The 12,697-nt window shown below is 34.5% G+C and overlaps 1 protein-coding gene and 1 long non-coding RNA gene across 3 annotated transcripts; one reads left to right on the top strand and one right to left on the bottom strand.

The window, feature by feature from the left end:
* Nucleotides 1-204: 204 nt before the first annotated feature.
* Nucleotides 205-1,477, bottom strand: LOC108198244 (uncharacterized). The gene is made up of 6 exons (XM_017366008.2): nucleotides 1,446-1,477; nucleotides 1,259-1,353; nucleotides 1,031-1,122; nucleotides 662-930; nucleotides 501-549; nucleotides 205-351 (listed from the first exon to the last, which is right to left on the bottom strand). Exons 1-6 carry the CDS (start codon nucleotides 1,475-1,477, stop codon nucleotides 205-207), a joined length of 684 nt encoding a protein of 227 aa, XP_017221497.1.
* A 6,060-nt stretch (nucleotides 1,478-7,537) lies between these two features.
* Nucleotides 7,538-11,418, top strand: LOC135148266 (uncharacterized). Of its 2 annotated transcripts, XR_010286247.1 has the most exons (5): nucleotides 7,538-7,676; nucleotides 9,430-9,509; nucleotides 10,293-10,501; nucleotides 10,882-11,050; nucleotides 11,157-11,418. It is a non-coding gene; the product is annotated as an uncharacterized LOC135148266 (long non-coding RNA). The 2 variants fall into 2 exon arrangements; XR_010286246.1 differs by lacking the exon at nucleotides 10,293-10,501.
* The last annotated feature ends 1,279 nt before the right edge of the window (nucleotides 11,419-12,697 follow it).

Below are 12,697 nucleotides of genomic sequence, written 5' to 3'. Positions count from 1 at the left end.
CTGATCACGTATGACTTCTTTATGTACGAATAAATTGATTTTTAATTTATAAAGCGCGCAAAAAAGTTTAGCCAAAGCTTATTGTCCAAAAATTAAATCCAATAAATTGAATCACAAACTCAAAAATAAAAAAATTATCATCCTGAAGATTAACATATCAAGGTAATCTATTACTAGCTACTAGCTAGGTAACGTTTATCCAACTTAATCGTGAAAATAGTATTTGAAAAAATCAAATGCACCAGCACTGGGATTTCTTGACCCTGTTGACGGAGAATTTAGACCTGGTACTTGCAGAGTTGGCTCCATCTGGCTGCTAAATCTTCCCTCAGAATTTTGATTGCTAGCAACCTGCAACATAATAATATTAATTTAGCCTTCATTCCCCAGCTAAAATAATAATTTAGACTTCATCCATGTGTAGCATTATTTACATTTTGTAATAAGACTGTATTCATACCCCGCATTATTTACATTTTGTAATAAGACTGTATTCATACCCCTGAAACCAGCAATGAGGACTGCGTAGAAGCTTGTTGCTGTTGGTGGCTGTGGTACAATAAGCAGGATTATTACAAAAGCCATTCAAAGAATTAATAGTTAAGAAATAAAACTGAATAATTCATATTTCTGATTATTTATTTGTAAGTTAATTATATACCTGGTACCGGATACATTAGGCATTGAGTTTTCGAACCATGGTCCATCTATTCCAGGAGTTGGCACAAATACAGAAGGACTAGGTTCCATTACGGAATCCTTTCCCTTGCAATGAGAAGTATTGCCAACTAGTTGCTGGCTCATGGTGCTGATAGATGTAAACCTGGGGAAGATGTTTTGTAGCAGGGTCCCAGCAGTCATTCCTTTAGAGAATCCAGGAGTGGGCAGTACAAAGGACGTATGCAGTGTCGAGGCATCCCTCGAAATATCCTAGGATTTTTCTTGAGTTAGTACAGTAGATCCATTAATCAGAAAACTAAGAATAATACACGTACTTGACCAATTTATTCGGATGAGTTGAGGATTTTACCTCGCATCCTGGAATGTTGGAATAGATGGAGAAGTACTTGTTCCAAAACACTTCCCACCATTCAGCTAGAAAGCCTTGAGGAGCATCGATCACTTAAAAAATCAAATAAATATTTCAGAAAATCAAATTTAACGAATTTCAGTGCTGCATGCCTCAAGAGGACTAAAAAACAGTTAAGAAATTAATTACATGAAATGTTGAATTAATGAAAAAAATTAAAATACTGACCCGGGTTTAGCTCAAGATTTGCCTCTTCTGCAAATATCTTAGCAGCCTCATGCATGTTATTTTTTCTCATATGATCGTGAATGTATAGCATCAGCCTGAAAATTCAAAAATCGAACTGTAAAAAGAAATAATTTAGAAAAAGCAGAAATATTAGCCCAACACTCACTACAGATAGAGAATAACTTACATTCTATGAGTATCTTTATCCCCAAAATCCATTTCCTCCGAATAGCAGGTACGCGCAAACTGGCCCGAACACCGGTTTAAAAAAAAAAACAGTGTAAGGTGAAACAATGTGCCACACTGTGTTTATACTTGGAAAGGAGACAAAATTACCAAAAAAAAAATGAAAAGTGTGATGTTAAGGGAAACTGATAGTGTACAAAACGTGAACACTAATCTGTTGAGTGGGTTTAACCCAAGTCCCACATCGGAAAGATAAAGAAGATTTATCTTGAATATAAGCAGCCAAATAACTCCATTAGTATGAGGCCTTTTGGGATGAGCCCGAAAGCAAATCCGTGCAGGCTTGGCCACCGCCTAGAGCGGATAATATCATACTAATGCGGAGTTAACGGGTATTGCGCGGCCCAACATAAGCATGCAAAGCAAAACGTTTTACTTTCTTGAAACTGAAGAATTACATAAGAATAAACTTTAGTGAAACTGAAGAATTACATAAGAATAAACTTTAGTGACGCTATAAAGCTATAATAATCCAGTTATTATCATTGTTTGCTATGATATTTTTTTGGCCTTACATGCATGAAAGCCATAATTGACTAGCATTTACATGTGAATAGCTAAAGGCTATTACTCACATTTTTAAGTTTTTTTGTAGTGCTTGAACCCCAACATTCAGACAACTCAGACTGAGGATTTTAACCAAAATGTAATAAAAATTGCCAGCACTGCAGGCACGTTTATTTCGAGTATAGAGAATGACCAATGTGATCATATATCAAATGTATAGTGTATGATAATTTATTCTAGTGAATATAAGAAAATAAGTCGGCTTACCGTTCCCCTGATTTGTACGGTATGTTTCTCCTCTCGAATTAGACAACAGGTCTATGACAAATATTGGTAGTATGTATACAAATATTGTCAAAACATACTTCCAACCTGAGTAAATATATTTTGTAGCATTAACAATGGCATTAGTCACATCTATTGGAAAAGAAGTGTCTATTCGCATTAGATTTGTCCATTTACATTAGACACATCTATTGGGATATAATGTGTCTATTGCCATTAGACAAATATATTTGGATTAAGATGTATCTATTATCAAAATACACATCTATTGACATCATATATATAGATGTTGCATTGATCATTTCAAAGTGATGGTTCATTTGAAATATACAACGATACACATTCTCGTTACTTTCAGAATTTCTGACTTTATTCGATTGAATTATTTGATAAACCACAAATAACTTCAATCGATAAACATTCTCTCTTCTCGCAGAATTTCTGACTTTATCCGATTGAATTATTTGATGAACCACAAATAACTTCAATTTGAAAGTGTTCACACGACTTCAGAAAAATCCAACTTACCACCATAAATACAACAAAATATTCCAGCATATTAGTCTTTATATGGTAAATATTTTGACACTCACAAACGGTTAAATTTGATCATAAAAAAATAAAATATTTACAAATTCAGGCAAGTCACAATCTGCATGAACATCGTTAAACATTTACTACTATCTCTCAATCTACATCACTAAGTTCTGAAAGAAATATTACATATTTTTTTCCGTCTATTTGATAACCATCTGATCGGCACAAGAACATTGTAGCTTTTGGACAAAAACAAGAAATACACACTTCTTCAAATATAAGTTCAACCAGAATGTCACTTGAAAACCTGCATGACCTTCATTTACCCAGGTACAAACAAACATTTAGACTTAGAATTGAAGTCAGTCTTAAAGTCTTCATGTACCTTAACTTAGTTCTCCATGTAGGGAGGACCTCGCAGTTTATTCTTTCGTTGTAGTTGCGATTCTCTTTCTTGTAGATACTGTAGAAGTGGTGGCTTCTCTGCTCCCAAGTCTGTCCAGGTAACACATCCATTGGAGATCGGTCTTTGGTAGCCATGAAACATCTTGTCCCTTCTTTGTTCCTCTACTCCGTAGAGAGGCAAATTTGTGTTCAAATGCGGGTTATCCAAATAAACCATGGGGCTGGAAGGCAAAGGATTGCCCCACCAGTCAAAAAAATCAAACCTGGAAGCATCATGACTGTAGAAGTGTCCAAAGTCTCCTGGTGCATTTACTTCTAGAAAGCATGAGTGCGGGTGCGGGTGCGGGAGTGCGGGTGCGGGAGTGCGGGTGCGCTGTATGTGGATACGGGAATTCGTCAAATTCCAAAATATGGGGATACGGGTGCGAGGGGATACGGCAAATATTAAAATATTAAAAATATTATATATATATATTATATATATAATATATATATATATATATATATTGTAAATAAATATAATTTATAAAATTTTCATAACATTTAAACCATTTATTTTTATATATTAAATTTGTGAATTCTGAAGTATAATTAGTTCCTAAAATTTATCATTAAAGGTAAATGAAAAATTAGGAAATGAATGTGGACATACCTCAGTCCAGGTTCATTTAAAGTTACCAAAGTGTATACATACATATAAACACAAATCTGTTCTAGATAGACTATCTCCCCCTTTTCTTCTGCCCTCTTCTGCCCCGTGGTCGTTCGCCAAACTTCATCTCTGTGAGTCTGCAGTCATATACAACTACCATTCACGACTTGGGCATTCTTTCCGACAACCTCCAGAAGATTTCCGGCGATGACAACGATCTGATTGCACATAGTCGAGTATAGAGCAACATAGGTTTTGACTGATTGATTTTAGGTTTTTTTTTTGAAAAAAGTTCTTTTAAATTATGAATTGTGCCACTCCCGCACCCCCATCCCCGCACCCCCCACGTATCCCCATCGCTGCCTCCACCGATACGCCACGTGGCGTATCCCGTATGCACTCCGCCGCACCCTCGCGCACCCCCGCACTACGAAGTATCCGATACGCAGTTCTTCGTTAAACTGAAGTATCCCTGCTTTCTAGATTTACTTGAACTGGCCATATGCGATCATTAGCTTGTTCAACAATATGACTGTTCCTGTACTGGTAGAGCCATTCGGATGAGCTCATTCCAAGAAGTGGTGGATAGCCATCTATAAAATTTGCAAGCCGTGGGCTAAATGGTCCATGAGTAGGAGACAGCCATGTCATTGCGGCACCGATGACATGACACTTCCGTGACAGTGTGATTAGTCACGGCGTATCCTTCTGTTAGCTCTTGGGAGGAGCTTTGGCCATTTTGATTATTTGTTTAGGATACGTGGGTGCACCCAGTTTGATTTGATTTGTGATTGGCGGTGACGTTGTATATGCCGTACATGTTATCCGATTTGTTGCACACATTCGATACCCTATGATGTGTGTATTTGTATCTGTTCTGTTTGATCTCGGTATGAAATATCCTAAGCCCTCGTTGCTTATATTTTAAAAATAACTGTTTTATTATACTATCAAAATATTTTTAAATGTTTTTTGTTTTGTAAATGCTTTCAATCCGTACTGGGCATTTGGCTCATGCCGTATTCTTCTTCTGGCAGGTCTTTTTCATTGATTAGTGTTCTGTTTGCAAGTTTTAGGTCTGTAGGTAACTCCTCATCTTGATTTAAGATGGGGATGTTACATTTATGGTAATGGTGCATGCAATATATGATTTTCAGCGTATAGCTACTCGTAAGGCTGAGCAAAACCGAACCGAAACCGAAAAACCGAACCGAACCGAATAATTTCGGTCCGGTTCGGTCCTAATTTTCTGAATTTTCGGTCCGTTCGGGTATTTCGGTCAGGACCAAAATAAAATACGGTCCGATCCGGTCGTCAACCAAAATCTTCGGTCCTGGACCGAATGGATCGAACTTTATATATATATATATATATATATATATATATATATATATATATATATATATATATAGTTGGGCTCAATGAAGACCAAAAACTTTGGAGTCCTTAAAGACTACAAGATCTGTCGTTAAAATAATTTGGCAATTAATGGACATGATTAAATATTCTTTGTCCTGCATTTCTTGTCCTGCATTTTTAGTAATGTAATATTAATAATTTACACTATTCTTGTCCTGCATTTCTAGTAATGTATTGTTAATATTCTTGTCCTGCATTTCTTGTTTTAGTTTTAATTCAAAACTATCTTTATAATTTACACTATCCTTGTCCTGCATTCCTGATAATGTAATATTAATAATTTGTCCCGCATTTGTGATACATCTAAGTGATATTTTTTCTTACAACAAATTCAATTTGTTGCAGGACAATGACAATGAGTTTAGTGCCAATCATAGCAATGTCCAACTACATATTTGTTTTGTATGCAATTATTGTTTTTATTTGTTAGGATTTTGGTGATTGAACACCAATATTATGAAATTATTATTTTATGTTATGCGGAATTTACAACTACTACTTGTTGTTCACCGATTTAGAAGTGCAGCACAGGATAGGGAGAAAAAACTAATGTGCAGGACAAATAACATGAGCCTTTGGATGTGTAAGAAATGGATGGCTATGATCAAGTCTCTCCATCCTCCACAAAATTCAGTCTCCATAGAACTTTTCTCTCTCTCTCTCTCTCTCTCTCTCTCTCTATCTCTCTCTCTCTCTCTCTCTCTATATATATATATATACTTTCTCTCTCTCTCTCTCTCTCTATATATATATATATAATTAATATTTTTATTTTATATATTACTTAACATAATCTATACCCTAATCTATTATACGTACCTAATCTACTATCGCCTATCCCACTACCCACTACATCCCAGCACCGTGCACACGACCACTCACTGCTCGTCCGATCAAAGAATCAAATATTCAGCCCTCTGGTTAGAGAATCAAAGGTACCTATAGTACTCACTAGTACAGAAATGATTTTATGCGTCGCACTTTAGGCGTCGGTTTTACAGGGAGGCGATGCCTTAGACATCTTTATGCGTCGGGTGATAATTTAACCGACGCATATTGACAATTTCTCTGGTTTTTTGGCGTCGGTTTCACAGTTAACCGACGCCTTAAACCATTTTATGCGTCGGGCTTCAGAATGCCGACGCCTTAGGGTAGTTATAGCGTCGGGTATTGAAACGCCGACGCTATAGAAGTGCAGTTGGACTGGAGCTTTTGCGTCGTGCTTCAGAATGCCGACGCCTAAAGTGCCAGCGTCGTCTTTGTGGAACGCCGACGCCTTAGGTGAAGTAAATAAAAAATATATAAATCTATACTATACTATAATAAGCCAACATAGGTATATTTTGTAGTCTAATCAGCCGACATGGGTATATTTTGTAGTCGTACAAAATTTTGGTTTGGTCATGTTGGTTTGGTGATTCACTTTATAACTAAAAGTTTGCTAGACGTAGAGTTCTCATAGTCTTACATCTCTAAACAGTTTTATATACTACAAGATAAAAATTACACTATTATACTTTTAAATATAATTTATAATTAGTTAAAAAATAAAAAAAGTAAATTTACTATCATTAATATATATTACTATGATATAATAATTATTAATAGATGCGTAACTTATAATAGAAAATATAAAAAAATATTGCAAAAGCACAATTTTAAAGTGAATATAACCAATTTGTTAATATAATTTAATAAAAATTTAAATTCATTAATATAAAAACACGAATAAAATGATGTTAAAATTTAAATTATATATGATACATTTAAAATTATATACTATACTATAATAAGCCAACATGGGTATATTTTGTAGTTGTACAAAATTTTGGTTTGGTCATGTTGGTTTGGTGATTCACTTTATAACTAAAAGTCTGCTACACGTAGAGTTCTCATAATCTTACATCTCTAAACAGTTTTATATACAAGATAAAAATTACACTATTATACTTTTAAATATAATTTATAATTAGTTAAAAAATAAAAAAGTAAATTTACTATCATTAATATATGTTACTATTATATAATAATTATTAATAGATGCGTAACTTATAATAGAAAATATAAAAAAATATTGCAAAAGCTCAATTTTAAAGTGAATATGTCAATTTGTTAATATAATTTAATAAAAATTTAAATTCATTAATATAAAAGCACGAATAAAATGATGTTAAAATTTAAATTATATATGATAAATTTAAAATTATATAACCGCTAGTACAATTAATATCAAAATATAACCCAGAACATAAAAGGAAAAGAAAAGAAGTTGTGCGCGAAAAGCAGTTGTGCGCTTCCAAGACTCCGGACACGACTCTGGACTTCGTTCTCGACTTCTCTTCCGTCTCGTTCGATTAATCATTGCAGGTGTCAATCTCACTTTCTCCCATCTCCATTCTCTTCTCACTTTTCCATTCTCGTCTCTTTTTCCTGTCTAGTTGTCGAGGGATCGAGGTCTCTTTCTTTTCCGTTTCGAGTTATTTGGGTGTATGATTTCTCGCTAGGTGTTGGGCTGGTTGTTGGGTACTGAATTTTCAGAAGAAAGCCTTTGCTGGGCACTTAAGTTTGTTACTACCCATATACTTATTTTTGTTACTGCATTCCAGGTGTTTGATTCATTGCTCGGTGATGGGTGTTTGAGTTATTTTGCTAGGTGTTGGGGGCTGGTTATTGGGTACATAATTTTGGTTGTGGGTACTTAATTTTGAGTACAAAGTCCTTGCCGGGTACTTAATTTGATGTCAATTTGATGTTTGTAGCTTTGTTTAGTCATGATGTGATTATATAAAATGTTTAGCTTTACATATTGCAGTGTTTTTTAGTATTAGTTTTTTGTTAGTATTTTGCGCCATTAGCTTCTTTCAGTTTTTTGTTGGTTTTTTGGTCTAGTATGTTCAGTTCTGTAACATCAATGCTGTGAATTTGAGTTGGTTTAAACTAGTACTGTAGTTGATGATGCACTTTTGATTTGACTGTACAGTAGCTATTGCTGCTATCAAAATTGTGAGTGTTTGATGAATCAAGTGATCCCAAGTTACAATATTCAACATATGATTGTGATTGCCTCTGTCAATTTGATGTTTGTAGATTTGTTTAGTCATGGTGTTATTATATAATATGTCTAGCGTTACATATCATAGTGTTTTTAAGGATTTATATTTTGCGCCATTAGCTTCTTTCAATTGTTTCTGCCGTACTTGTAACTATATGACTTCTTGCAGCTCCTCGAGTTTTTATTTATTTTAAAGTTAAATATATTCTTTTATTTATTTATCTTTTTATTCACAAAGTCTTTGTGGAAACACTTTGTGCCTCAGTAAGGTAAGGTCGGCATGGATTCTACCTGACTTGTATGTTATGTTTGCTTTATGATAATAAGATTAGTCATTTCTTGCAAAAATCTGTCAAATCTTAGTGTTTTAGGTGTACTAATGCTTTTGCTGAAGTCCAGGAAACTTCAGGGGTGTAGTTTATTATATGTATACCTATGTCGTGAAATCTAGGTGCTGATAATACCATGATATTTGTTTATTTTAACCCAGAGCCTCCTGGGCTGATTTCGGCCGATTTACAAATATATGTTGATTGTAGTTTTCTGCAAGCACATGCAAAATAATATGCCTTGGCTTGATATTGCTTTAGTGCAGAAGCTATATTCTTTCAAGAATGTCTAGAATTTAAGTACCGCGAAATCCTGATATACCTTAGACAGGATAACTTGGACAGCAGCATACTTATTGTAATCTTCCCTATGTGTATATTGTTGTTGTGAGTGAATAATTGGAGAAGGCAACTGTGTGCACAAACATGGGCTAAATTAGTTGAAAGATGATGAGAGACTTCATACTAATTGGACATGTCCCATGTTGTTTGCACAAGAGATTTTGGTTTGTAATTGTCTTTTATTTTATCCCACTTGTGTAGCGCTTTAGGTCATTAGCTGAAGCATGTCAAAGTAGGTGTCATGTCACATGATCTCATTCTGAAATAACCAAGTTAAGAACTTGATAGCATATCAACTGATCTCATAAGCAGACGACGCATAAAATTGTCTTGTCTAGGTTCTCTTATGAAAGCATTAATGCTATACACTAAAATAAGTGCCAATTGTCTTGTTTAGGTTCTCAGAGGCAAATATTTCTGTGGGATTTTCTGCTCTGCTGCATCTTGACATCAGTCCTGTAGCCAGACTACTGTCAGGTAAATATTGATATTTACAGTTCTATTTTTAGTTGCTGAAGAGTCTTATATTATCTATTGCTAGTTAGCTTCTTAAAGTCCCATGTAGCATTGCTCGAATTTCTATGGATTCTTGTTTGTTGTATATATAATATCTGTTTTTTTTAGAGATAGGAATTACAAAATACCAAAAATACAAAAAAGAATAGAGTATAAGAAATATTATTAACATACTATCTGCTTCTCTCAGTCCCCTGTTAACAGGAGTTTAAGCAGCTTGTTCCTAGTTCCATCACACTAATTTAGTGTGATGGAAGAGACTTTAACTTTGATTGAGTTAACTGTAGGAAGAGTTCAAATACAAGTAATTATGTTACTAATCTGCGGATCTTAGCTTCAACTCCCTGATTCCAATTATTAATTTAAAGACTTAAGGTTGGTAAAAAAGCTGGAGTGCAAGTAAATAATAGGGTGTTCTAAACTTATAGATCGAAAAAAACTTTGAATAACAATTTATAAGTTGATATTAAATTAATATAGGTTGGACATATTAGATTTTGTATGTATGCCATATTCTCTTGATTTTGTATGTAAAGATAATACTATGTATATGTAGTATTTTTAAAGCTAAATAATATCAATAAAATTGTACTCTAGTCGAGACAAATGTGTGAGCAATTATTTTATTTATAGATACAGATTAAAAAAGTAAAGTTATATGTTTTGTTTTAAATATAAAAAATTGGAAGGAGTTATATTTAGCAAAGAAAAGTCAAAAATGTAATGAACATGTACATTACCTAGGGCCAGTTGGATATGCGGCAAAGAGGACTAAGTGGTCTGTTGATGACCCCATCAAATCTTTTACTGATTCCGAATCAGTTAACCCGTCAAATTTATCGAATGAGCGTACTGGGCGTAGTTATGATTGGGTGAGAGCACGTTCAAAACCAAAGGAGGATGGAGGTTATTACATTCCAAATGACAAGACAAAGGAGGTGTTTGAGAAAATGGTAAAAACATAACTGACTTTCTTTCTTTTACATCTTCGTTAATATTTGGATCAGGGCTGAAATTATACAACATTGAGCATACTGTCTAATCTGATATTAAGACCAGTGAATCTGATACATGGAGTGATTAAAAGTAAATGATCAGCATGACAATTTAGCACCATATTTATGTATATTTATGTATAGCAAAGAAAGTAGCCAAACTGTCTAAACATGCATATGCCATCTCACTGTCTACGTTCTGTTTAAATACTAAGAGATGAAACCAGCACATGATTAGCAATCAGAGAATAAGTGCATTAATATGTTATAGTGTGAATTTATCAAGGCTGTTAATATTTCTTATCAAGGCTGTTAATATTTCTTTCTGTTATGAACAGGAGGAGTTGCAGAGGCAAGTATCAGATGGGTCATGGACTCCAAAAGGCCACGATGACGATGTCTTTTATATTCTTAAGGGTCTTGGTTCAAGAAACTATACAAGAAAGGAAATCAATGAGGTTCGAGAATTGTGGGCAAAATTTTTCTCTTTAGAATGTCTGTAATAAGGTAACTTTTTGAAACTTTTTGCTCCCCTTTTTGTGCTCTCAGTACTTGGTAGATAGTTTTATTATTTTATTGGTGTGTATTGTATAATAGTGATGGGAATGTGTAGGTAATCTTGTCATCGGCCTTGTCGTTTGAAGTCCTAACAGTTCAAGCATTTAAGTTCTTGCCTGCTGCAGTACTGTGATATACAATCACTGGTCCTTGAAGATCTTGAACTTCTTGCTAGAGACAGTGTGTTTGGATTCATTTGTAACAATCTGATATCATGAAGTTTTTTTTGTGGCATTTAATGTGTAATGTTTCTTTCAAGTGTAAACTTGGACATAATTAATTCTTGATATAATTGTTTAAGTTGTTTTGGGATTTAATTGTTTGGTGTATTGTATTGGTATAATATTAGATGTTTTAGTATAATGGAACAGGTCGCAAAGATATTTAAGAAATATTAAAAAAAAATATATAAGCAAAAGCGTCGGCATTTTATATGACCGACGCAAGAGGTCAGGATCTACAGCGTCGGCAGTTTTCATGACCGACGCTTTTGTATTACTTTAGGCGTCGGCGTTTTTGACCACCGACGCTAATTGTAATACTTTAAGCGTCGGCGTTGTTGACCACCGACGCTTTTTGTAGTACTTTAAGCGTCGGCGTTGTTGCCGCCAACGCTTTTGTAGTACTTTAAGCGTCGGCGTTGTTGACCGCCGACGCTAATGTAATACTTTCAGCGTCGGCGTTCTTGTGCAGCGATGCTAATATATGACCAAAAGCGTCGGTTGCTGGCCCTTTTGCATTGCTCTTTAACCGACGCTAGAGATGATTTGCGTCGCCAGTTTAACCGACGCTATAGGCCTATACCTATAGCGTCTCCCACATTTGCTTCGCCATTTAACCGACGCCTTAGGGGTTATTTAACCGACGCTGAAAGTCCAGTTTGTAGTAGTGTGCATTAGCCTCTGCTGATGTTTTTGTACAATTTTCAACCCCTTTAGTCTTGTAGGGTGGTAATTTGCCACAAAGATCTGGCTTTCTTACGGGTTGTAATGATAAAGCACAGTACTGAAAGTGCAATTTTTGTGTGATCAAGGTCGTAAAAGAGTATATCAAGCTTGATAATTTTCTTTGTAACACAGATAATTTAAATTTTTTTAAAAAAATCGGTTCTAATGGATCGGACCGGACCAACCGAAGTATTTCGGTTCGGTTCTGGTTTGGTCCATATGGAAACTTCGGTCCAGTCCGGTCCAAAAATTTACAGGAGTTCGGTCTTCGGTCCTTTCGGTTCGGTCCGGTTCTGGACCGAACCGACTGAATGCTCAGCCCTAGCTACTCGTTTGTACTTGATTTGTATCATAAAATATAAATGTTGTATGATTATAATGTTATAATTTGTGCATAATATATAAAATAAATAATATTTAACATATTATGAAAAATTTAGAAAGAGACAAAAATATATATATTAAAAAATGGTTCATTTTATTTGAAAAAAATTTAAATGAATATAAAAACAACCTTTTTTTGAAACCTTTTAAAATATAACAAGAAAAGCCCTCTTATTACTTTACAGTTTTTTTTCCAGTGCTCGACACGCATATTAACGCGCATATAAAACATAGTTTTATAATTTATTTTTAAAAATTTTCTTTT

This window comes from Daucus carota, chromosome 8, assembly GCF_001625215.2.
Source record: "Daucus carota subsp. sativus chromosome 8, DH1 v3.0, whole genome shotgun sequence".
NCBI classification, from domain to species: domain Eukaryota; kingdom Viridiplantae; phylum Streptophyta; class Magnoliopsida; order Apiales; family Apiaceae; genus Daucus; species Daucus carota.
This window is presented reverse-complemented; position numbering and strand designations above follow the sequence as displayed.

What these genes read in the sequence shown, in the direction of transcription:
- LOC108198244 (XM_017366008.2), bottom strand. Translation starts at nt 1,477, where the DNA reads ATGGATTTTGGGGATAAAGATACTCATAGAAT. An exon ending in GATAAAGATACTCATAGAAT is followed by an intron (nt 1,354 to 1,445) that starts GTAAGTTATTCT and finishes TTGAATTTTCAG; the next exon opens with GCTGATGCTATACATTCACG. An exon ending in AAATCTTGAGCTAAACCCGG is followed by an intron (nt 1,123 to 1,258) that starts GTCAGTATTTTA and finishes TGATTTTTTAAG; the next exon opens with TGATCGATGCTCCTCAAGGC.